Source organism: Meles meles, chromosome 21 (genome assembly GCF_922984935.1).
Source record: "Meles meles chromosome 21, mMelMel3.1 paternal haplotype, whole genome shotgun sequence".
In the NCBI taxonomy this organism is placed as follows: Eukaryota; Metazoa; Chordata; class Mammalia; order Carnivora; family Mustelidae; genus Meles; species Meles meles.
The window spans coordinates 41,965,082-41,990,457 of record NC_060086.1 but is presented as its reverse complement, the minus strand read 5'-3'; the positions used below and the strand labels follow the sequence as shown (position 1 = coordinate 41,990,457).

Sequence of the window (25,376 nt, the reverse complement as noted above, 5' to 3'; positions counted from 1 at the left end):
CCAGCCGCCTGTGCGGCCGACGCTCCGCCCCCGGGCGCCAGCGCCCAGTCCTGGGCTTGCCCCGCCCTTTTCGCAAACCCCGGCCCTATATCCCCGCGCCGATTGGTCAGGCCGCCAGCTCGGCGCCGCTCACTGAAGAGCCGGAGAAGCGGAGTTTGCCCGAGGAATGGGGCCCCGCGGCCCTGCTGCGCATGCTCGCTGGGAGGCTGCTTGGGCGTTCCAAGGGGTCGGCTCCCCCGCCGGGTGGCGCGCGCTCCCGGTCAGCGCGGCGGCGCGCGGGCACGGGGCTCGCTCCCGACAGGGCAGGTGGGGGCGGGGAGCGGGCGCTAGGGTTGTGGTGGCCTGAGGCGCCTGGGCCGCGAGGTCGACGCCTGCGGCTGCGGCGGGCGAGGCCAAAGGACCCGCCGCGGCTCGGTCTCCGGAGAGGGAGGGCTCCGCTGCCGCCGCCGCCTGGCCGGTGCCCGGTGAGCTCGGGCCCCAGCGGGCCGGGGAGGGTCCCGGGTCCCACGGCGTGGCCGCGCCCCCGGCCAGGCCTCCCCGGGGGTCCCCAGGGCTGCTGAGGCTGGAAGGGGGGTGGTCACCCGGCTACGGTCCCGGCGCTCAGGCCGCCTCCTTGTCCTTCACCGGAGACTCGTCTCCCTTCTCCTGGCCCCTCCTTCGCCCCAACCCAGCAGACCCCGGACTGTGCCCCGACACCCCCAGGAAGGGAGCCCCCCGTTCGCCCCCTCCGCAGCCCCGCTCTGCGGTGGCCTCCGCGCCGCTGCTGACCCGCGCAGGCCCCCGCCCCAGCCGCGTCCCGCCTGCGCGGTTCTGCAGGTCCCGGTGACCTTGCACTTTTTGCGGCTGTTACACCCCTCCTTCCACTTCTGATGGCGCAGATTGCCTCTCGTGACTTTCAAACTTTTCGCACTTGAGAAATACGCTCTCCGTGCACATCTCGTGCCTGCGGCCGCAGATTGCCAGGAGGGAAGCTCGGGTGTGCTCTCGGGCTAGCCGCGTCGCCTCTCCTTCGTTCGGACTTGATCCTGTCCTGTTCTGTTCTTCCCGTTCCCAGCGACTATCGCGGACCGAGGAACTGATTTCGGGACTTGGGGGTTCTGGCCGCGGTTTGAAACCCTTGTTTTAACAAACCTCCGTCTTTCTCAGCCTCTGCTTCTTGCCTCTGGGGGATGCTGAGTTCCAATAATCAGATAATCATGATAACCTTCAAATCCCGCCCCCCCAAAGGTATATTTTTAATACTTTGGCATTCCTGCTTCTCAGGGCCAAAATCACTTCGAGGACTGGATTTGACTTTTCTGGTTTGATGCCGTCAGGTTTATCTTGTTCCTCTTCCAAAGGCTCCTAGTCGGACTCGGAGAAGAGTGTGTGAGCTTGGGGCCGGAGCGTGGGGTGTTTATAAGGGAGAAGGAGACGATTTTCACTGGAGAGAGAAATAGTTGAAGTTCAGCTTTAGGAAGATTAACCGGTTGGCACTGCGTAGGGAGAATTAGCCGGGCTGGATGCTGGATAGGAAGGCCCCGGAGGAGTGTGTGAGGACCAAAGCCCTGGAGTGATATTCGGTGGAAAGGCCACCAGAAGGTGGTGTGACCAGGTACAGAGAATGAGATTTGAGGACACATGAGGCCTGGTGAGGAAGGAGTAAAAAAATAGCTAAGATTCTGGGGTGCTGGCTGGTTTGGTGGGTAAGGCAGGGGACTCTTGATCTCCAGGTTGTGAGTTCGAGCCCCACATTAGGCATAGAGATTAGTTTAAAAAAAAAAAAGAAAAAAGAAAAAAAGCGAAGATTCTGATCTGGTGACTGAAGGACTCGGGTCTGGAAGGACCTGGAGCCAGAATCTTCCTTTCTGTGCCCTGTGGATCTCTCAGGTACTCAGGAGCGGGGCTCCCAGGGGACATACGGCAATGGATCATGGGGCTGGGTGTGCTGTATCCAGCAGGCAGAGGCCAGAAATGCTGCTGAACATCCCTCATTGCACAGGACAGCCCCCTCCCCCCAATGCCAGTGGTGCTGAGGCTGAGAAGCCCTGCTTTAGAGCTGTGATTCCGAACCCCTGTGGGGAGGGGCGGTCGCTGCCCCGTTCAACACCTCCCAGGAGCGATGCCCGTATGTACGCGCACACAGAGAGCACGCGTATTTCATAGGAAGGTCACCAGTCAGTGAGCGCACACCTCTGCCCCTCACAGCTCCATAGCGCCTGTGGGAGGGGGAGAGCAGCTCGAGTCCCCCAGGAGCTTTTTCAAACATCAAGACCCTTGGGCCCAACAAAGAACTCCTTGCGTGATGATTTACAGTTTATGGAAACATTTCGCATACAGCATCTCATTCGCCACTTTTCCTGTTTCACAGGTAAAATCAGCCCAGAGGATTGATGGAATTTGCCCCAGGGGTCGCACGGATCAGTCAGCCGGAAGGACCAGAGTACTGGCGGATGGGGACTGCGGCTCTCGCTCTCTGTGCCTGAAGGTAATTCTGTTGATCAACTGTCAGCTGCCGAGTGAGGCTCGGACGTTCAGGACCTTAGCGATGAGCTCTTGCCTGAGAGGCTCCGGCAGTCTGGAGTCCCGGGGGTCTCTCAGGTGTGTCAGGTTGACCCTAAGCATTAGGGACCGCACGCAGGAAAGCGGTATCAGTGGGCACTTGAGTGTTGGCTCAGTATTGCTCTGTGTCTCAGTCCTGGGGGAGGGGAGAAGAGAAGGGGGTGATGAAGCAAACCACAAGGCTCTCGAACCTTCCGTGTACATCTGCCCAATTTAAAATACTCATCACTCAGGGCTCCTGGGTGGCTCAGTGGGTCAAAGCCTCTGCCTTCGGCTCAGGTCATGATCTCAGGGTCCTGGGATTGAGCCCCGCATCGGGCTCTCTGCTCAGCAGGGAGCCTGCTTCCCTTCCTCTCTCTGCCTGCCTCTCTGCCGGCTTGTGATCTCTGTCAAATAAATAAATAAAATCTTTAAAAAAAATACTCGTCACTCAATAAGTTTTGAGTGAGTAAAAATTAAATACTACAAAACAAACACGAGAAAAAAAACCAAACAAACAAACACGAGGACCCAAGTATTGACCTCAACGCAATGATCATCCAGAGTAAAAAAATGCATTTGAAGTCCGCCCACAATAAATAGACGTAGGCCTGGCAGGGGAAAGTTTTGTACACTCTTACCCACTTGTATTGCATGCAGTGCAGATGGGCAGAATTTTAAAGGTTGCGGACTTGAACCAGGGATGACAGGGCCAATGACCCAGGCAATTAGAAAAGCAGAACCTTAGACCAAAACAAAAGAAATAAAGCTATTTCAGACAGATGTGGAACGAACATGTGTGGAAGCTTTTACTTAACTCATTAACCAAGGAACCAGAAAGATCTAATAACCAGTTTGCAAGAGAATCCAGAGAGGATTCTAGAAGGTGACAGATACTGAAATGTGCAGCTGGCAGCGAAACTGGCTTTTTCTTCAGGCGGAAGAATTATTTACGTGTACTTATTTGCATGGAGAGAGAGTTTATTGCCCACAGACTAGAATAGTTTGGCATCGGTCTTGGTTATCTATGCTGTGCAGAGCTGTCCCAATAGCTCAGGCTGGAAGCCTGTAACCTGGAAGGATGTATTCTAGACAGTGCCCAGTTTCCGCTGAGGTGCAACGATCCTTTACGGTCTCATAACCTCAGTGAAAGATACTTCTGGTCAGGGAATGAGGCTGGTCTCAGTAGATTTGGCCTGATTACTCGCATGGGTATGAGCATGTTAATTCACTGTAAAGACCCTCTTTTTTTTTATTTTTAAAGGTTTTATTTATTTATTTGACAGAGATCACAAGTAGGCAGAGAAGCAGGCAGAGAGAGAGGAGGAAGCAGACTCCCTGCTGAGCAGAGAGCCCGATGCGGGGCTCGATCCCAGGACCCTGATATCATGACCTGAGCCGAAGGCAGCGGCTTAACCCACTGAGCCACCCAGGCACCCCTGTAAAGACCCTCTTGAGTTTGCTTTGCTGGAAGGAACCTCAGATGGGATTTTTAGAAGTCTGGTATTTGCTCTCCCAAGGTACGGAAGCCGTGCTAAGCTCTCTCCTCCACATTTCACTTATACTGTTTAGGAGTTTGAGCAAATTCCTGTCTGTGTTCTTGAGGTCCCCCGTATAGCTCAAGGTATGTGAAATACATTAAAACGTTACAGGATTGGGGCGCCTGGGTGGCTCAGTGGGTTAAGCTTTTGCCTTCGGCTCAGGTCATGATCTCAGGGTCCTGGGATCGAGCCCCGCATCGGGCTCTCTGCTCAGCAGGGAGCCTGCTTCCTCCTCTCTCTCTCTGCCTGCCTCTCTGTCTACTTGTGATCTCTCTCTGTCAAATAAATAAAATCTTAAAAAAAAAAAAGATTTTATTTATTTATTTGACACACAAAGAGAGATCACAAGTAGGCAGAGAGGCAGGCAGAGAGAGAGAGGAGGAAGCAGGCTCGCCGCTGAGCAGAGAGCCTGATGTGGGACTCGATCCCAGGACCCTGAGATCATGACCTGAGCCGAAGGCAGCGGCTTAACCCACTGAGCCACCCAGGCGCCCCATCTTCTGTTTCATTTTTTAAACACTGATCTCAAGTCGGCTTTCTCAGCCTTGGCTCTGTTGGCATTTTGGACCAGATGCTTCTTTAGGGGGTGTTGGAGAAGCCACCCTGGGCACTGTAGGACGTCGGGCAGCATCCTTGACCCGGCCCGGTAGATATTGGTAGCATGCCCTGCCTCCCAGTGGTGACAACCAAAAATCTCTGGACATTGTCGGGTGTTGCCTGGGAGGCAAATCACCTTGACCGACAACCAGCAGTCTGAACCCACTGCCCCTGAGACCTCGGTCAGAATCCTTAGTGTGAAAAGAACCATTTTTACTGATTTTACGAGTTGAGGCCCTGAAGGCGGACACAGGCGTCTCGAATGAGGACTGTCTTTATGGGCCCGCTCTGGGTCACAGCAACCGAGGATTCAGCCTTGGCTCCTCCGCTGGGACACGACAGAACCGCGGACTCTAGCTGAGGGGCTTGTTTGGAAGAGAAACTGGGGCAGTGCGTGCAGAGCCCTTGCCGGCTAGTGGCGGCCACGTCCTTGTGTCTGGAAAATCACTGTCCTGTCCAGCTGGGAAAACAGAAACGACTGTAAGATTTCTTTTCTTTTTCTCTAAGGATTTTATTTATTCATTTGGCAGAGAGAGAGACAGCGAGAGAGGGAGCGCAAGCAGGGGGAGTGGACGAGGGAGAAGCAGGCTTCCCGCTGAGTGGGGGCTTGATCTCGACCTGGAATCATGACCTGCCTGAGCTGAAGGCAGGCGCTTAACCACTGAGCCACCCAGGCGCCCGCGCTGTCAGATTTCCACTGGGAATTTCCTTGTGGTCGCTGGTGGCGGAGGGGCTGGGAGGCCACACAGGAAACGGCGAGCGAGCCCGAGCGTGGCAGGGGCGCCATGCTGCCAGCACAGCCAGGCCGAGCTCCAGGGCAGGCAGGCAGGAGGCTTCTGGAACACCCGCCTCGCCCCAGCCTCCAGTGTCCCACCGCGCCTCCCACGGGCCAGATCAGCCGAAGTCACTGGATGAACCATACAACAGCTGGTCTGTAGGGCCCCATGGTGCCGCTGATGACTGACTCTGAAGGTAGCTCTGAGCATCGGCTTCCTCCGGGGGCGGGGGGTGGGGGGCAAGAGGTGCTTCTTCTGTCGTGCTGTAGCCCGGGGCACAGGGAGGCACCGCGTTAGCTCCACACCAGCCGGGCCTGGGCTGGAGTCTCGGCTCTCGCTAGCCATGTGCGCCTGGGCCACTCACTTAAGGCCCCAGACGTTGAGTGGCGCTGGTGGCGACGCTTGGCAAGAAGATTGCCGGGTCACCGGACTGGAGGTATGGGCTGATGTCAGAGGAACTTCGTCCCTGGCTCAGGTCCCAGGTCCCAGGATGGACGGCGAGGCTCTGGACCAGAGGGTGTCTCCCTCTCTCTCCCTCTCACCCTACACTGGACCAGAGGGTGTCTCCCTCTCTCTCCCTCTCACCCTACACTCAGGAGGTCTCTGTCTCTTACTTTCTCCGTCAACTCCCACTTCATCTGTAAGTTTGACACTTGGGTTTTCAAGAGTCTTTTGAGTTAATTTTAGACTTTATTTTTTAAAAAAAGATTTTATTTATTTATTTGACAGAGTGAGAGAGATCACGAGTAGGCAGAGAGGCAGGCAGAGAGAGAGGAGGAAGCAGGCTCCCTGCTGAGCAGAGAGCCCGATGCGGGGCTCGATCCCAGGACCCTGGGATCATGACCTGAGCCAAAGGCAGAGACTTAACCCACTGAGCCACCCAGGCACCCCTGATTTTAGACTTTAAAAGCATTGCAAAGGTAGTACAAAGAATTCCCACATGCACATCACCCGGTCGCCCCAATCGTCAGCCTCTTACCCGATGCTGCTGGGGAGAGAAGCGAGGATTCAACATGGTACAGTTCTCTTTGCCTCCACTGTTCACCTGACTCCCATTTCTCCAGCTTGTCCCCAACATCCTTTTTCCGTCCTGCCATCCCATATGGCATTTAGGTGCTGGGTCCCCTCAGCCCTCTCCAGTCTGTGACAGGTCCTCACCCTGCCCTTGTCCTTGATGACCTCAGCGGTTTTGAAGTGTTTTGGTCACTTGTTTTGTGGGCTGTCCCTCGATGTGCCTTGTCTGATTGAAGTGGAGGTGTGCACTTGGGGCAGGAGTACCCCAGAGACCGCGGGGTGTCCTGGGGGCACCTCATCAAGGACGTCATGGTGTTGACGTGTCTAATGACCGACGAAGTCGGCCTCGGTGACCAGGGGTGTTTGCAGGATTTCCCCTCCGTAGTGACTGTCTTTCCCTTTGTAGTTAATAAATATCTCGGAGGGAATGTCTTTGAGGCTCTGCGGGTCCCACAATAAGGATATTTAATGTCCCCGAGTGTTGCTCATTTCTCTGTTCCATCATCTGTATTACCCTTTCATTTCTCATGTGACTTGTCACAGGAGAGTGACGGAGCTAACGGACAAATAACAGAGCGAGGAGGTGGAGCTTTTCTCCCGTTTCCCCAGGTGCCGCGTCCATGCACTTTGTCCACAATTTCAAGAGTAAGAAATGGAAGGAGAAAGTAAATGACGGCTCTTCCTACTAGTAACATTTTGAGATATTTCTTCCCAGGCGTTTAAGGCTTCAGGGTTTTGTTTTTGTTTTAAAGATTTTATTTATTGGGGCGCCTGGGTGGCTCAGTGGGTTAAGCCGCTGCCTTCCGCTCGGGTCATGGTCCCAGGGTCCTAAGATCCAGCCCCGCATCGGGCTCTCTGCTCAGCAGGGAGCCTGCTTCCCTCTCTCTCTGCCTGCCTCTCTGCCTGCTTATGATCTCTGTCAAATAAATAAATAAAATCTTAAAAAAAAATAAAGATTTTATTTATTTATTTGACAGACAGAGACACAGCGAGAAAGGAAACAGAAGCAGGGGGAGGGGGAGAGGGAGAAGCAGGCTTCCCGCTGAGCAGGGAGCCCAGTGCGGGCCTCCATCCCAGGACCCCAGGATCAGGACCTGAGCCGAAGGCAGCCTCCTAATGACTGAGCCACCCAGGCGCCCCAAGTTTTGTTTTGTTTTAATTATTTATTTAGGAGAAGAGAGTGAGAGCAGAGAGGAGAGGGAGAAGCAGGCTCCCCGCTGAGCAGGGAGCCCAACATGGGCTCTGATCCCAGGACCCCAGGATCATGACCTGAGCCACCCCATTTGTTTGTTTGTTTGTTTGTTTGTTTCTGAGGCCGTGAATACATCAAATCGGTCTGTAACTCTGAGCAGAGCCTCCAGAGGCGGAGGGACGGGCCCCGCCGGGTCCAAGCTGTACTTGGGTTTGTTTTTGGGAAAACCGTAGCTTAGAAAAGATGGTATTTGCGGACTTTGTTCACTGCATCTGCCTCCTAAATGTGAAGTTTTGTAAATACAAACATCTTGGGCAATCTTCGGTTATTTTTGCTTCATGGAAGGACTCCCACGTTCTTGTTTTGGAAGCGGTCGCGGGAGGCCGCTCTTCCTCGCCGAGGACGCAGTGCGCCGGCCCTAAGGAGCAGCACCGCCACCCTGCGGCCGCCGGGAGCATTGCTGCCGGGCTTCTCGCCGGCGCGGGATCGGGGCCTGCCGGAGCTTGCGTAAGGATTGGATCTGGGCTGGGGCTCCATCTGGTCCAGGTGGGGACCTCCCACCGCAGAGTGGGGCGAAAGGACATGTTGATGCGACGTGTGTGTGGCGGAAAACAAAATGTCCGTCCAGAGCTCTGACCTCAAAATGGACAGAGTTGTGCGTCTGAGGGGCAGGATTATGGGCGTTGACCAGGAATTGGTTTCTTAACAGTTTAAACAAATTTTTATATCGTTTTTACGACGTAATCTTCGCAACTTCCACAGTCTCCTAATATGCAATCCCTCTTCTTTGATGAGGAAGCCAAGCCCAGTAGGGAAAGGCCTGCTTAGGGTGTAGAAGACGGGTTTTCAGGGCGCATGGTGGGCTCGGTCAGTGGGGTGTGCGACGCTTGATCTCAGGGTTGTGAGTTTGAGCGCCACGCTGGGTGTAGAGATGACTTTAAAAAAAAAACTTAAAAAAAGGAAAGAAAAAGAAAACTGCTTTTCATCTTAGTGATCCTGGGGACCTGAGTCCCTATAAGGATATTTTCTAAGCAGTTTACTGAGATCTGACTCACACGCATACAACTCCCTGTCAGGAGTGTATAACTCACTGTATTCCGTGCATCCACGGAGACCAACACCATCACTACAATCAGTTTCATATTTTCTTTACCCCGAAAGCCCCACACCCCTTAGCGTCCCTTCCAAATCTCCCCCCGCCGCCAGGCCTATGCAGTCACTCATCTGCGTTCTCGGTGGGTTTGCCTGCTCTCAACATGTCGTAGAAGCGGAGTCCCGTGTATGCCATCTTCTGGGTCTGGCTGTCCTGCTGCTTTTTTTTTTTTTTTAAGATTTTATTTATTCATTTGTGAGAGAGAGAGAGCGAGCGCACAAGCGGGGGGCGGGGGGAGGCAGAGAGGGAGAGGAAGAAGCAGACTCCTCACTCGATCCCGGGACCTGGAGCTCATGACCTGAGCTGAAGGCAGACGCTTTACCAGCTGAGCCCCCAGGTGCCCCGTGCCCAGCTTCTTTGACTCAGCATGATGTTCTCGGCGTCCATCTGGCACGTGCCAGAACTTGATTCCTGGTTATGGCCGAATATTATTCCGTTGTATAGACGGACCACACATAGGCCTGCGCAGGTGGTTCCGAGGGAGAACGCAAGGACCCAGCTGGTGCCGACCCTGCACGGGGGGCTGAACGAGAGAGCGGTTGGTGTCCGCAGAGATGACGGGCAGCCTGCAGACAGCCGGGCTGAGAAGGAAGGAATGTGGGCCGACCTTCCAAAGTCGGACTGTTGAGGGAAGGAGGGGCTTTGGTTAGGTCTTATTCTCAGACACAGGAGACGGAAGAACCTTGGTGGTCCCCGTGCAAAGAACGTGGAGACAGAGAGCGTTGGTGACCAGAGAGATCAGGACATGAAGGGTGGAGAAGGGACCCCAGAAGGGAGGGGAGCTGTACCAAGGGAACTGGGGGGGACAGTTTATTTCCAGGTCAGGAGAAAATATGTTTGCCCCTGTCATCCAGATAGTGGAGAGTGGTAAGAGCTTCCGGAGAGATCCGTCCTCAGAGGGTTAACTGTGAAGCAGGTAAAATGGTTAAAGTCCGCGTCCTCGAGAGAGAACTTCAGCTTGTTTGAAACCTGCCTTTTCTGCACAACCTCATTCCCCAGTGGCGTTGGGTGAACGGAACATCACACGTGTAGTTTGCTACGGATCGGTGTGCGCGTGGTAAAACATACATCACAGAAATGTACAGCTTGCACCATTCTGACCCTCACACTGGGCTGCCACCATCACCACCCCCACTGCCAGAAGTCGCCATCATCCCAAACTGAAACCACAGCTCCCGTCCCCTCCCCCCGGCAGCCGCCACCCGACTCTGCAGCCGGAAATTTGACTAGTGTGGGCGCTTTACAGAGGTGGAATCGTGTGCATTAGTTTTTTTGTGACGGGCTTATTTTACATTGTGGACTTTTTGCTTTTCTTTTTCTAAGATTTTATGTATTCGAGAGAGAAAGAACACAAGCAGGGGGAGCAGCAGGCAGAGAGAGAGGAGGAAGCAGGCTCCCTGCGGAGCAGAGAGCCTGATGCAGGGCTCAATCCCAGGTCCTGGGATCATGACCTGAGCCGAAGGCAGAGGCTTTAACCCACTGAGCCCCCAGGCGCCCTGGGACGTTTTAAGTAATTAATTCTCATTGCCATCCTTCATACTTAATTTTTTTTGTTTTTCTCGGTGGATTACCAGCCCGTTAAGCGTGATCAGTTGAGGGATTCAACATTTCTGTAGCATGGCCCCTGAAATTCAAATGCACTTTGATACTGTGCATCTCACAACCTTTTCTGTTCCATCCACCAAAAAGCCAAAACCCACCAGGGTCAGTCACCTTCCAAGAGTACCAGTTACTGCTGAGTAACAAATGACCCCGATCTCACCGGCTTAAGATAAGTTTACTGTTGATGGGTATCCCATGAAGTGGGTGGGCTGTTCCCATGGCCGCCATGCAGGATCGCACAGGCGGGGGGTCTGCTGGACCGCACAGTGCAGGACGCTTTTCCTCGATGCCCGGCGGTGCTTCCTGCCCGCACATGGCTGCTCACACGGCTTTCTAACCTGGCGTCTCCTGAGGGTGAGGACTTCCAAACCCCCAGGCTTGCTTCCGCCACACTCAGCAGGTCACAGAGCGAGGGACCCGTCTGGGCTGGAGCCTGTCCAGATTCAAGACCACACTGCAAGGGGGGCCTGCATACGTGATGGGAGGATTTGCGGTCATTGGACGATCTACATTCCGAGACCCCTTAGTGGGTGAGAATGGTAACCACCAAACCAATCCAAGTTCAAGGTCTTGCCAGACCCCTGCTTCTCAGCAGATGATGGGGGTATGGTGGGGGCAAGTTGGGCGTGGCCAGAGTTCGCCTTCGGTTGTGCTGAAATTTCTTCCGTATCCTTTGAGGGGTGTGCGTGTTAGAAGCCTTTTATGCAGAACCTGTATTTGAGGAGATCTCACCGTCTTCCGACTCTGGAAACCCATGACTCTGGGTCCTGTTCCCGTGGAATGTGGGGGCTCTTAGTCATGCCAATGCCCTCTGGTTTGGAGGAGGCCAGCCTTCCGCATCTGATGGTCTGAGGCCAATGGCGTGTCGGGGTCCCCACAGCATCCCCTCTTGCCCCGCGCGTGGCGGGGACCCAGGGCTGGGCCTGTAAGAATGTGTGTGCTGTGTGGAAGGCGACCACAGTGCTTCCCCTGGCCGGAGTTGTCCGAGGCCTCTGCAGAAGGGAGGGCCGGCCCCCTGCACCCTTGGTCCTGCAGGCTGGAGGCCGCTGGGATGCAGATGAGCACCAGCCGGCTGGGGCGTGGGACCTGGAGCTCCGGGGAGCTCGGGGACCACAGCGCGAGGGGAGCCAGAGCGCCCCAGCCTGGGCGGGCTGTTGGCTGACAGTCCCGCGTCCCGCCAATTCGGGAGGGGGCGTGGCTGTCCGGGGGCGGGGTTTCCCCCGCTGTCACCCTTTTCTGTCCAGAGCATCTTTGCGCGAACGCTGGCCTGCTGGGGCCAGTCTCCAGGGGTCCACGCGTCCCAGCCCCGCCACGTCGCGGTGTGAGGCGGGATGGGCAAGGCAAAGAAGGGTGGCACGGAAAGCCATCCTTGGAAAGTCCAGGGCATGACGCGGGAGGGCAGCGCAGCCAGGATTCTCAATCAGGTGGCCCGGGACCTGGAAGATTTCCTTGAGTCTCGCCACCACCTCCCACCGCAAACCCCCGTGATGGGCTTCTCTGCTGCCCTGGGATGGGCAGGCGTGTATGGCGAGATGGGGCGGAGATGAGGCACCCCTCTGAGCCTTCAGCCTTGGCTCTGTCTTAGTGGGACACTGGACCCTGCCCTAGGCTGACCAGGCTTTGGGGAGCTGAATCTGGGCCCCAAACCGGGGAGCTCCAGAGCAGGAATGCGACGCTGGAAACGAGGGTGACAGCTGACAAATGGGCGCCGAGATGTGCAGGGAGGCTGCAGTCCCGTTTCTTCTTAAGGAGAGTCGAGGAGACCGAGCCACTCACCCGCCAACCAGCCCCTCACGAAAGCAAGGAAGTTCAACCCACACTGGTACCCAGGGCCCCGTCTCCAGGCTAGCTCCACCCCGTAACACATCCTTTCTGCTTCTCCAGCCCAAAGCCAGGGGTCCTGGAGTGACTGTGGATTCTCTGCACATCTCTACTGCCCCGTCCCCTCCCAGCTGAGGCAGCGCCAGCCCCGGCTCAGGCACAAGGTCACTGCCCTCTGGGCATCCCGGCATCTCCTGAGTGCTGTGTGGTCCGGGGCCTTTGGCCCGGTCTGGGGGACAGATCAGGTTGTGAGTCCAAAGAGTCCCACCTCTCGGAGCCAGACGTCCCCTTTGTGGTCTGTAGAGCACCCGCAGGTGCCCGGCTCGGTCTTCCTGTGACACAGTGTCAGGAGGAGGGACACCGGGTATCCTGGGAGGGTCCGGGGCCTGAGCCCATGACCCGCGTGCTGGTCTCTGAGGTTTGGTGCTCAGGAAGGCCAGTTACAGTCATCCTGGATGAGGCACACCAGGTCCTGTGCGGGGTCGGGCTCTGGAACCCTCTCGACCCGACTCCCGGCTCTGCACTGTCCTAGCGTGCCTCAGTGTCCTCATCTGTACACTGGGTCAATAAGAATGATCAACTTTTTAACATGGGGCCAAATTAAATGGGAGACCCCGTGAGGACACGTCCCACCGTGCTCAGCACCTACGGGCCTCTATTTGTAGAAGCTCATGGTCCTCCGTGCCTCAGTCTCCCCAAGAGCCCCTGGAGAGCCCAGCCCGTGGTGCATTTTCAGACAGGAATGTGGCATTTGGGGAGGGGACGTCACCAGACCGCCGTTGCCCGAGAGGGCGCAGAGGAGCCTAAGCACCTTCCCAGGGTGCCCCGGCTCCCTGCAGGACTCTCCCCAGCCTTCCAGCCCGCTCTGGCTCCACTTCCAGCCCACGTCCGTCTTCCTGAGCCCCAGGCCCAAGGGGGCCTCCACTGATGGATTTTGCCTCCTTCCTTAGGACGCAGCCCCTGGACTGCCAGGTTCCCGAGCAGGGAGGAGGAGGAGGAGGAAGAGAACTCCACCTGCTGGGTCCTGAGCGTGGCCGCAGGGACGGGCCCTCATCCCAGAATGCCCCTGCCGGAGCCCAGCGAGCAGGAGGGCGAGAGCATAAAGGCTGGCCAGGAGCCGTCCCCGGAGTCCCCTGAGCCAGGCACCGATGTTGTCCCCGTAGCGCCCGCGAAGCCCCAAGAATTCTCCGAACTGGTCCTGCTGACGGGCTCCACGGAGAGCGTGGATGGGGTGGACTCCCAGCCCGAAGGAGGGCACTGTGTCCTGTCCCTGGAGATGTCCGGTCCTGACGCACTGGCCAGGACCCCCCAGACCCTGCCAGGGGAGGAGCAGGTGGGGGCGGTCCAGCCAACCCCCCGGGCCCTTGAGCAGAAACGCGACAAGCCAGACACAGGTGAGTTCCAGGCCTGCTGCTCCTGCCCCAGCGGCCTGTGGGCCTGCGCGCTCAGACATAGGCCCTGTGGACCCCCTTCCTAGGGGGTGGACTTGGAGTCCCCTCTCTGCTTGGAGCCAAGCATCCTTGTCTCTAACCAGGACTCTGTGTCTGGCTGGTGTGATGATCTCAGGGCATCATCCCAGCACGTCCCCCCGCGCTCCCATCCATGCTCTTGGCCTCAGCACTTGCCCTGTTCCAGCCAACCCGGCCCTCTCTTTTCCTCCGCAGCCCCCAAGCCCCTGGAGTTCCTGAGGACCCCTTTCGGGGGCCGCCTCCTGGTGCTCGAGTGCTTCCTGTACAAGCAGGAGAAGGCAGTGGGGGACAAGGTGTACTGGAAATGCCGTGAGCACTGGGAGCTGGGATGCCGTGGCCGGGCCATCACCCGAGGCCCACGGGCCACCGTGATGCGGGGCCATTGCCACCCGCCCGATGAGGAGGGCCTGGAGGCGCGGCGCCGGAGACAGAAGCTGCCCAGCCCGGCCCTGCCTGAAGGCCTGGGGGGTCCGGATGGCCCTGGGGGCCGAGCAGAGGAGCCGCTGGAAGGGGTGGGCCCGTGGCTGTGCCCTGAGGTGCCGGAGCCCAGCCCTGGGTTGGTGCTGAGCAAGCCGGCTGCAGAAGAGGGGCTGCGAGCCGTGTCGCTGCTGAGCTTGCCCCCCAAGAAACGCCCGACGCTGGGGATCGGTGAGTGCCCCGTGCCCGGCCTCCTCTCTGGGGCAGGCAGGAACCCGGGGGTCCTTACTTGTGCCCAGATGGAAACGTGGGGTCCCCCGTGGTTTGTAACGCACTCCAAGTCAGCATGGCCGAAAGATAGAAACATGTCCCAGAAATCATCAAACCCGGGGGACAGAACTAGTGCTCCAGAACCAGGGGGCCCAAGACCTTCTGGAACTTTCTGATGCAGCAGGGTCTGGTGCGAGGCCCAGAAATGTGAGTTTGAACAGAGCAAGGTGGTCCTGGCGGCCCAAGACATTAGGGGAGCCTGTGGGAGAGCTCTGGACCAGGTTCAGATCACAGCCCCCACCCCCCAGGGTTCAGCACAGATGCTGAAGCTCGGGGGTCTCGGGGGCTGTCCGGGTTGGGGGATCGCTCCGGTGGGGGGGGGATGAGATGCTTGACGGGCTGGAAGCGCTCGGCACCAGTCCCCTGTGTGGTAGCGCCTAGTGCACGGCAGCCGTGATCGTCTTGGTGGCTTTTATTACCAGCAAGGGGGAGGTGGACTTGTCCCAAGGGTTGGCTCCCTCCTGACCCAGATGTGAGAGTTTAAGGACTTAGGGCTGCTGCTGTGCTCGGTACTAGAGCAGGGGAATGGGCGGGGTAGGGGGAGGTGGGGAACATGTGTTTGTTACTGTCTGTCTTTTTTTAAAGATTTTATTTAGTTATTTGACAGAGATCACAAGCAGGCAGAGAGGCAGGCAGAGAGAGAGGAGGAAGCAGGCTCCCCGCTGAGCAGAGAGCCCGATGCGGGGCTCGATCCCAGGACCCTGAGATCATGACCTGAGCTGAAGGCAGAGGCTTAACCCACTGAGCCACCCAGGCGCCCCAAATAAATAAAATCTTTAAAAAAGTAGATAAAAGTTTCAAACAAACCTTAAAAAGAGTATGGACAGGAGCGTTACACCATATGATGTGTAACCACCCCGAGCTGGGGCCTCCCCGCTAACCTCCCGGAGAGGACCTGCTCCTTCCCCCTGGCTCCCTGGGGGGGTGGGGTCCGGGGATGCCCCAGGGGCCTGTGCACACCCAGCTCGGGGAAGCCACAGTGGCGTCCACATCAGGGGGAAAACGCTTGGCCCCCCACGCTGCCCCAGACTCCTCTCCTCCGCCCGCCGTGACCGCGCGGCTTCCTCCCCCAGGAGAAGCCCGGCCCCTGGAGTTCCTGAGGACGTGCTACGGCGGCAGCTTCCTGGTGCACCAGTCCTTCCTCTACAAGCGGGAGAAGGCCGTGGGGGACAAGGTCTACTGGACGTGCCGGGACCACGTGCTTCACAGCTGCCGCAGCCGGGCCATCACGCAGGGCCAGCGGGTGACCGTCATGCGGGGCCACTGCCACCCGCCCGACGTGGAGGGCCTGGAGGCCCGGCGACAGCAGGAGAAGGCCATTGAGACGCTGCGAGCCCGGCCTGGGGGACCTGGGGGCCAAGCGGACAAGCTGCTCCGAGGCGTGGACAGCCTGCTCTCCTGCAGGGGGCCTGGGACCCTGACTGTCGCCAGAGCCCGGCCCAGGAAGCGCACAAAAGTCCTTCCGGCCCAGCCCCAGGACCCGCAGGGATCCCCTGCCGGGGACCAGGACGAGGACCCAGGTGAGCCCCTCACACCGCTGGCCCAGAGCCCCCTCAGGTCTTGCCTCCTCAGGTCCAGGGAGGTGGGAAGGGACCCCAAGACCCTGAATTGCCACTTCCCTCCCCACGACTGCACCTGTCCTGTTTCTCCCCAGGAGGCCCTGAGTTCCTGAGGACCCCTCTGGGCGGCAGCTTCCTGGTGTACGAGTCCTTCCTGTACCGGCGGGAGAAGGCGGCCGGGCAGAAGGTCTACTGGACGTGCCGGGACCAGGCCCGCATGGGCTGCCGCAGCCGGGCCATCACGCAGGGCCAGCGGGTGACCGTGATGCGTGGCCACTGCCACCCGCCCGACCTGGGGGGCCTGGAGGCCCTGCGGCAGCGGGAGAAACGCCCCGGTGCGGCTCAGCGGGGGAGCCCAGGTAAGACAGGTTGTGGCCAGTGGGCCTTGGTGACAAGCAGGAGAGCCAGAGGGCCACCTTTCCCTCGGCCCTCCCGTGTGCTCCAGCAAGCAGCGTCCCGTCCGCCGTAGGGGAACACTCTGGAAGTGGATACAGCCCTCTCCGGTGGCTCTCCCCTCCCCTCCTCACCTCAGCCCTGCTCTGTCTGGGCAGGGCCCTCCCTGAGTTGCTCGGTCCAGAGCTATGCCGTTCTTGCTTTGAGAACACGGGCCCCCATCGCCTCCCTGCTGAACTCCGAGACCTGGCTCCCAGCTCTGCCCCCGCACCTGTCCCGCTTCTCCCCAGGAGGCCCTGAGTTCCTGAGGACCCCTCTGGGCGGCAGCTTCCTGGTGTACGAGTCCTTCCTGTACCGACGGGAGAAGGCGGCGGGGGAGAAGGTCTACTGGACGTGCCGGGACCAGGCCCGCATGGGCTGCCGCAGCCGGGCCATCACGCAGGGCCAGCGGGTGACCGTGATGCGCAGACACTGCCACCCGCCCGACCTGGGGGGCCTGGAGGCCCTGCGGCAGCGGGAGCAGATCCCCAGCCCGGCGCAGAGGGAGGGCTCAGGTGCGGATGAGCTGGTGCAGAGCGCGCGGCAGGTGCCGGGCCCCCGTCTCTCTGCTGGGACCTTCTGTCCTTGACCCTGGGCCTGGGGGTCTAGCCACCCACACGCGGCGGTCTGCCCACAGCGGGAGCTCCCTAAAGGCAGGGCTGCGTGTGGGCTCCGTCCTCGAGGCCGGTGTTGCTGTGGGACTGGCTGGCAGAGAGAGACCCACTCAGCTGGAGGGAAGGGGGCGGGGGCGTGATCTGCTGCAGGACAGGAAGTGCCCAGCGCCCACTTACGGGGCAATGAGCCTGGACCTCAGGGACATTCTGTCTTCCCTCTCGGGTCCCTCTCTTTTCCTCACCACCCCTCTGCCCAGTTCTCTGGAGCCCCCAGACCCCAGCATTTCAGGGGCTTTTAATTCAGGGTCTTAAAAGCCTCGAGAGAGTTGAACAGTTGCCAGCTGGCCGAGGGGAGAGGGGACACAGAGCCAGGAGGCTCCTGGTGCGTGGGCCCAGCCGGCCGTGGGCCCCGCTGAATGCTCTAGCCCAACCTCTGAGCGGGCGGCTTGCCAGCACGTGTCCCAGGCCGGTCAGGAGGGGCGTGCAGGGACGCAGGGCCAGCCTCCCGGGCAGCCCCACAGCCCTGAGAAGGAGACAGCCTGTCTGTCCTCCACAGTGTCAGGGCTGCAGGCCCTGGGCTGGCCGCTGGAGCGGCAGCCCTCGGGCCCCAGGGCGCCCCCAGGGCGGGGCTGGTCTGGGGGGGGGGGTGCTGCAGGCGCGGAGGAAGCGTCTCCTGTCCTTGCCGCCCAGGCTTTGCAGCCTGCTTCCGAGCTGCCCCATTCACGTTGCCACGTTCCTTCCAGGAACCCTCCAGCCTCTGGAGTTCCTGAGGACGTCCCTCGGAGGCAGGTTCCTGGTGTACGAGTCCTTCCTCTACAGGAAGGAGAAGGCGGCGGGGGAGAAGGTCTACTGGATGTGCCGGGACCAGGCCCGGCTGGGCTGCCGCAGCCGGGCCATCACGCAGGGTCAGCTGGTGACCGTGATGCGCAGCCACTGCCACCCGCCCGACCTGGCGGGCCTGGAGGCCCTGCGGCAGCGGGAGCGGCTCCCCAGCGTGGCCCCGCCGGCGGACCCAAGTGCAGGTGGGGCGGGGGTCAGAGCGGGCCGGACACAAGAGCGGTGGGGCTCGCACCCTCCCAGCCCACGGTGCAGACACGTCAGGGGACAGGCACTGTCTGAGGGGCTTTGTGCCCTGGCCTTTCTACCTTTCCAGAGCCTTCTACGTCTCCTGCCCGCTGGATCCATCCCGTTCTCAGAACGACTCCCCTTCTCATTCATGTCTTCTGCCCTCCCTTACCCTGAGGCCCCCCCTGGTTACAGATCCGTCCCTTGGAAATCAGATGAAACAACAGACGCTGCTCCAGAAGAGCGAGCCAGTGTTTGTGTGTGCGCAGCCGGGCAGGCGCGCACACAGACTCGCACGCACACGTACGCACACACACGAGAACACACACGTACACACGCACACTCATAAGATTTTGCCAAGAACTAATTTTATTGAACTGAAAGTGGGTTCCCTTCACATAAACAGGATAGAAAACCAGTCATTAGGAAGCATTTTTGTGTTTCCTATTAATTCGTGAACATTAAGGGCCACATCTTAGAAAATACAAAAATGAATCCAAGTTGTATAAAATAACCAAAAGAAATATGGCTTCTGCTCAAAAAAAGGGAGGTTTCTGGAAGGAGTGTTTGGCATCAGTAAGAAATAGAAGTCGTGGGGGGCACTGGGTGGCTCAGTCGTTAAGCATCTGCCCTCGGCTCAGGTCAGGATCCTGGGGTCCTGGGATCGAGCCCCGCGTCGGGCGCCCTGTTTAGCGGAGAGCTTGTTTCTCCCTCTGCCTGCTGCTCCTCCTGCTTGTGGTCTCTCTCTGTCAAATAAGTCTTTTTTAAAAAGATTATTTATTTGCGAAAGGAACAGCGAGTGAGAGAGAAGGAGCCGGGGGAAGGGGCAGAGGGAGAAGCAGACTCCCCACTGAGCAGGGAGCCTGATGCCGGGCTTGATCTCCCAACTCCAGGATCAAGACCTGAGCCAAGGGAGCTGCTTAACTGACTGAGCCCCTGGATGCCCCAGTAAATAATCTTTAAAAAAAAAAAAAAAAGGGACGCGTGGGTGGCTCAGTTGTTAAGTGTCTACCTCCAGCTCGGGTCATGATCCCAGGTTCCTGGTTCGAGCCCCACACTGGGCTCCCTGCTCAGCGGGAAGTCTGCTTCTCCCTCTCCCACTCGCCCTGCTTGTGTTCCCTCTCTTGCTATCTCTCTCTCTCTGTCAAACAAATAAATAAAAGATCTTAAAAAAAAGTTGTGGGACACCTGTGACCCAGTGGAGGGCACCTCAGTTCGATGTCCCATGTAGTCCTGCTCTCCTGAACGACGGGGCCGAATGCTGACTCTCAGGGTCCCCAGTGGCTTCTTTCACCAGGCACAGGTCATTTGGGGCGTTAGAAAACCAGAATTTCCAGTGGCTTCCCCATTGCGGGGGAAGCCTTCTACCCTGTTTTCCTTATCCCCAGGCCCATAAAGTCATCATTACAAAGTGCATACCATTGGCTCTAGAAGCTTCAACAAGAAAAGAGTTAACGGGGCGCCCGGCCAGCTCAGTCAGTAGAACACGTGACTCTTGATCTCAGGGTTGTGAGTTCAAGCCCCACGTTGGGAAAAATAATAAGAAAGAAAAGAAAATCTTAAACGAGAAGAATTACTAACCCGTGGTTTCCACTTTCTTTCCTCAGGAAAGATGGAGCTTCCCCCGGAAGCGCCGCCGTGCGTGCAGCCGGGCTCTCCGGAAAGCCGGCAGACGCGTGGGTAACTGTGAGTTGTCTCGCACCCCCCAGGTCACCCCCCACACGTAGTGGCTTATGGCGACACTTACCATCTCTCCCTTGTCTGTGGGCAGATGTCCGGCGTGGTTGGGTTCGTGGTTCTGGCACAGGGTCTCCCCTGAGGTTGGAGGAGAGCTGGGGGCCAGGGCTGTGGTCACCTGAAGGCCCCTTCCCCGGCCTCACTCACTCGCTCACGCGGCCGTGGGCCCCAGCTCTCCCCGGGGGCCCGCTCCTGCGAGCGCCAGCTGTCTCCCCGCGACACGGGGGCCCAGGCGCACGGGGGGTTCTCGCTGGGCCAGACGGGACCCAGGCCCCGAAACAGCAGGACTCGTCCAGCGACAAGGACTGAGATCACACAAAGGACATTATGTCTTCGCAGCAGCATGAAGCCAGAAATGACGGGGAGCTTACAGATACCGGATGTCACCCCACTCCCGCGCACCCGGTGGCTGGACGAAATCCCGAGACAAGCGGGGACCTGGTCTGAAGAAAGCAGGATGGAGCCCCAGCCCTTGCAGACACCTGGCCCGGGCAGAGCACCGCTTGAGTGAGCCCGGCGGCTGGAAAGACTTCCTTAAGGAAGAAGAAAGATCTCCGGTCGGCAGCTTACGCTTCCATGCCACGACGCTGGGAAAAGAAGAAAGGAGCGACCCTAAAGCAGAAGGAGGGACGTGAGAAAGAACAGAAATGAATGAAATAGAGAAGAGAAAATGAGCGAGGCCAGAAGCTGGCTCTTTGAAAGGATCAACAAAATCGACAAACCTTTAACTACATTGCCTCCAAAATTGCTTTTTATTTCTTTATTATTTTAATTTAATTTAATTTTTTTTCAAAATTGGTTTGTAAAGTTGTAGGGAAAACTCAGGGGTGCCCGGCTGGCTCAGAGGGGTGTGCGACTCTTGAGCTCGAGGTCGTGAGTTCAAGCCCCACATGGGGTGTAGAGATTACTTTAAAAATAATATCATTATTTATGTTTTTTAAGAATTTATTTATTTAGGGGGTGCCTGGGCGGCTCAGTTGGTTAAGCTTCTGCCTTCAGTTCAGGTCATGAGCCAGGGTCCTGGGATCACCCCACATTGGGCTCCCTGCTCAGTGGGGAGTCTGCTTCCTCCTCTCCCTCTGCTGCTTCCTCTGTGCTCTCTCTCTCTGTCAAACAAATGAAAATCTTTCAAAAAGATGCGGGGCTCGATCCTAGGACCCTGAATCATGACCTGAGCTGAAGCAGATGCTTAACTGACTGAGGCATTCAGGCGCCGCCCCCCGACCCAAAATAAAATCTTAAAATAAAGATAGGGAAGACTCAAATTATTAAAATCAAGTGTTAAAAATGGGGCATTATTGCCTACCCTACAAGAAAAACCCCACTCGCATGGAAGGGTCAACAAGGTGAAGTGAAAACGTTCCTAGAAAGACAGGCTACCAAGGTCGAATCAGAAGAACTAAGAAAATCTGAGTAGACCTGAAAATCTGTAAAATGAATTAGTCATTTTATTTTATTGTTTTAAAGATGTTATTTATTTATTTGACAGAGAGAGATCACAAGTAGGCAGAGAGGCAGGCGGGGGTGGGGGGAAGCAGGCTCCCTGCTGAGCAGAGAGTTCGATGCGGGGCTCGATCCCAGGACCCTGGGATCACGATCATGAGCCGAAGGCAGCGGCTTAACCCACTGGGCCCCCCAGGCGCCCCTGAACTTGTCATGTTAAAGCTTCCCACCAACAAGGGCCCCCAGGCCTGGCTGGCACCCCTGGTGCCCTGTACCAGACACTCAGCCGAGAATTGACACCGGCCCTTCGCAGACTCTCCTCAAAAGTGGACAAGGACGGAAAGGACTTCTGGGGAGATTGGGAAGGTCCTTGAAGTGGTTGTGGGGTGGGGCACGTGGCTGCAGGCCTGCTGACCCCGCGGGGTCCTGCACTGACGCGGCCAGCGGGCCGGCGTGGGAACGGCAGCTCGGTACAGCTCGCTGACAGCACCAGGAAGCACGTCCGCTCTGCCTCACTCTGCTCCTTAGAAGCCAGCTTGTCCCCGCGGCCCCCGTGCAGGGGAATCAGACTCCTGCCCTCCGTCCCATCCCACATTCCCTGCGGGACGTCAGAGAACTGTGGACATTTCCCAAACCCATCACCGTAATAAAAGACTTATCGCTTCTTGACAAGGAATCTTGAAAAGGCCACGTGCGGGTCCCAGCAGCCTCCGGAGCGGGAGGCAGGACCTCTCAGGAGTGTCTGTTTCCTCCCAGGACAGGCTGGTGTAGAAAGCCAGCCTGTGTGTTTTGGGGCAACCTCCCCTTTTAAAGGAAACGGCGAGCTGTGTGCACGTGAACGTGTACAAAAACGACCTAGTGACGCTTATCTCTGGGGAAGCGGAAACTCTCTACATTGCCTACCTCTGCCGTGTTTGGATTTTTATGTTGAATATGTGTTTCTTTGTAATCAGGAAGGTGGAAGGTACAAAACGGGACAGGAAGCCCCGGTGAGGCCCAGCTCCTCGCGACTCGAGCAGACAGACCTGGTGCGTTGTGCACTCGGGCCCCTGGCCTTTCCCGCCCGGTTAGATGTTGCTTCGCAAAAACCCTCTTCCACTCTTGCTAAGCGCTGGCGGCCCCCACCGCGGGGGGCTCGGGAGCGCTATGTGGATGGTGTCTCCGGAGCAGGCTGGCGGGAGTGCCGGGAGCTTGCCCCTTGCAGGTGTACCAGGGGCAAGGTCCCGGCCCACGGAAGACCCGAAGAAGCTTCTTTCCACAAAGACGCGCCTTCACTGCTCTGCTGCTCCGAGCCGTGGACACCTGTCTGTTGTCAGGGCACTTGACTTTGCTAAGGACAGTCCAGTCTGGTGGGGCCACATTTGAAGTCGCTGCTGCTTCCCACTGAGCTGCCCTTCCGGAGCGACCTCCCCATGGGTTTCCCCAGACAGGTGCAGGGCTGGGGGGGCAGCCCTTTGTGCTCCTGGGCCCCCCCAGCTGGGCTGCAGCCATCCCTCACCATAGCAGAGCCGGCCAAAGCAGAGGCCTCGCCACAGCCTCCGTCGGAGTTTCTCTCCTTTGCTGTCTTCCGACTTAAATACAGCGTCGCCGTCCCCATCGTAGGTGTCGTTCCTGGCCGCGGGAGCCAGCCTGGACATCGCCAGGAAGCCAGTCCTGGACAGACACTACCCGTCCAGCGCTGCCTGGGTGGTCCACACCTGTCTGATGCAGGAGGAGAGGTGGGCCTGATGGCGGTGGAGCCCCATCCCCTTCTCCAGTCTGGTAGCGTTACGGCGGGCCCGCCTGACGGCCAAGGAGAAGGAGATCCCAAGGCGGCTGCTTGCTAACTGGGCCACAGCCTTGACAGTGAGCGTCCTTGCGTCCATGCTCTAATCCGTGCATAATTGCGGGGGGGAGCACACAGCCGCAGGCCCCCTCTCTCCTGCCAAGCTGGCCGTGGGGCCTGCTGTCCGGCTGTGGGACAGCAACAGCTTGGGACGCCCCCCCCCATCCCTCTGCTTATAGATTTCCTGCCAATAAACCCTGTTTTATACCTCACTGAGTAGAACTGGTATGTGCGTCCACAGTGGCCACCACGAAGCCACGCGCACCGTGTCTCAGTGCCATGAGGTCAGAAGTGATTTGGGTTGGGCACCCCCAGAAGAGACCCCGACGCAGGAGGCTGTGCCAGCTCACCTGGTCCCCATGTGGGCTGGGCCAAGAGCAGGTGGGGTCCTCTGGAGCCGTTGGTGAGGGGTCTGCTCCCCACCTGCGGGGGCGCTGCAGCCCCTGCTGGCCATGACCCTCCTGTCACTGAAAGAGAGGCCTTGGTTCTCTGTGGCTGCCCCTCACCCTGGGCCCCGTCTTTCTCATGGAAAGCTTAAAATGGAAATGGCTCCCCCAAGGGCAGGGCAAATTAGACCCTCAGTTCAGACCCTGGCTCCCTTCTCAGGCGAGTCGTGGCCCATCAGCTGAGCCGGTTACCAGCTTCCCGGGGCCCTCGCCCAGCAGCCTTGGCAGCAGTCAAGAAGACGGTCTGGGGACAGCAGTCCCCCTCCCAGGCGGGAGCTGTCTGCCGGAGGACCCCTCAGCAGAGGACACTCTACACAGGGGCTAGGGTTTGAGGAGTGCTCTTGGCCATGAAACCCGCTGCCCTGCGACAGTGAACTGCCCACGGCCAAGGCCAAACACACAGCCCTGTGGGATAGGACACCCCAATCCCGGGTCCATCTTTGTATCACAAGGACGCATGCCCACGGGAGTGGCCACCGTGGCTCAGCCCCTCTGGACGGGGTGCCGCACCCAGCCGTGAGGTGCTCCCGTGAGAAGCACTGAGTCCGGATAGCCGTGACCCCCTGGGGAGGGAGCCTCCCCAGCCGGCTCCCTGCAAAGACAGTGACTTCCTGCGTCCCACGTCCCATGCCCCTCAGCTTGGCCAGGCTCCAGGATGCAGCACAAGGAGAGTCACAGAGGGACGCGGGCTTCTCCTCGCCCCTGGACGTCCATGCTGGCAAGGGCTGTATGCTTGTCCCCTCCCTGCTCCTGCGCTGACTTCAGAGGACGGATGGTCCCTGTTGCCTGAGGACACCCACATGGACAGGAACTTGGATACAGCTCCGGCTCCAGAGGCTTCCTCCCATACGTCCGCTTCCTCCACCATTGCCGGGCCACCCAGATGCCCCCTGCCCTGTCCTGTCACAGCGCAAAGTGCACTGGGGTGGGGGGGGCAGGTCCTCGGAAGCTGGCGCCTCCATGGGTGAGACAGACCGGCAGGCAGTGCTCGCCTCCTTCCCTGCTGCTGCTCTGCTGCTGTTTCCCCCAATAAACCGGATCTCAGGATGTCTGCACCGCATGGAGCTGGTCGTGAGTGCGCCTCTGCCCCTTCCTGTGACGGTGAGCGACAATTATGAAATTAGGCTTCCGTTATGAAATTGTTTACAAAAGTTCGCCAGGGATAACAGACGTCTCAACAAGGAGCTCCACTTTTATTTACTTATTTATTTATTTGAGAGAGAGACAGAGTGATCATGAGAGGGGAGGTCAGAGCGAGAAGCAGACTCCCCATGGAGCTGGGAGCCTGATGCGGGACTCGATCCCAGGACCCTGACATCATGACCCGAGCCGAAGGCAGTCACTTAACCCACTGAGCCACCCAGGCGCCCCAAGGAGCTCTGCTTTTAAAAACGGGGAGCAGCGGCTACAGGAGCCTGTTAGCTGTGAGTGCCCGCCAGCGCCAACTGCCTGTCACCATGTCACCCACACGCCATCCGGTTCATGCATTCCAAGTGTGCGACTCCGTGGCCCTCAGTATATTCACGAGTGGCGCGTCCGTCCCAGCCATCTAATTCTAGAATATTCACCACCCCGAAAAGAAACCCCAGACCTGTTAGTCTCACTCGTTCTCCCCCTGTCTTTCCCTCCGTGGTCAGGCTGGTGGGGTTCCTTTCTCTGGTGCTGGGCAGTTTGGGGGAATCCAGACAGGTGTCTGTCGTAACAAATACCATAGCTGGGGGGTGGGGCGCGCCCAAACAAGGCCCACCTAGTCCTCAGAGGCCTGGAAGCTGGAAGCCTGAGATCAGAGTGCGGGTGCCAACGAGCCCCGAGAGAGCCTCCTT

The 25,376-nt window shown here is 58.2% G+C and overlaps 1 protein-coding gene across 6 annotated transcripts; it reads left to right on the top strand.

Annotated features, from left to right (window-relative positions):
* Positions 1–200: 200 nt before the first annotated feature.
* Positions 201–20,824, top strand: FLYWCH1 (FLYWCH-type zinc finger 1). Of its 6 annotated transcripts, XM_045994038.1 has the most exons (11): positions 201–464; positions 1,147–1,227; positions 2,351–2,467; positions 13,167–13,610; positions 13,881–14,333; positions 15,506–15,952; positions 16,087–16,350; positions 16,675–16,938; positions 17,781–18,059; positions 19,710–19,778; positions 19,874–20,172. In XM_045994038.1, the coding sequence occupies exons 4-11, from the start codon at positions 13,277–13,279 to the stop codon at positions 20,146–20,148; spliced, it is 2,385 nt and encodes a 794-aa protein (XP_045849994.1). In that variant the 5' UTR covers positions 201–464; positions 1,147–1,227; positions 2,351–2,467; positions 13,167–13,276; the 3' UTR covers positions 20,149–20,172. The 6 variants fall into 6 exon arrangements, with proteins under 6 accessions (XP_045849994.1, XP_045849993.1, XP_045849998.1 ...); XM_045994037.1 differs by lacking the exon at positions 1,147–1,227; XM_045994042.1 differs by lacking the exons at positions 1,147–1,227; positions 19,874–20,172 and adding an exon at positions 20,182–20,824 and having other exon boundaries at positions 202–464.
* Positions 20,825–25,376: the final 4,552 nt, after the last annotated feature.

What these genes read in the sequence shown, in the direction of transcription:
- FLYWCH1 (XM_045994037.1), top strand. Translation starts at nt 13,277, where the DNA reads ATGCCCCTGCCGGAGCCCAGCGAGCAGGAGGGCGAGAGCATAAAGGCT. An exon ending in GGCTCAGCGGGGGAGCCCAG is followed by an intron (nt 16,351 to 16,674) that starts GTAAGACAGGTT and finishes GCTTCTCCCCAG; the next exon opens with GAGGCCCTGAGTTCCTGAGG. An exon ending in GCCGGCGGACCCAAGTGCAG is followed by an intron (nt 18,060 to 19,709) that starts GTGGGGCGGGGG and finishes TTCTTTCCTCAG; the next exon opens with GAAAGATGGAGCTTCCCCCG.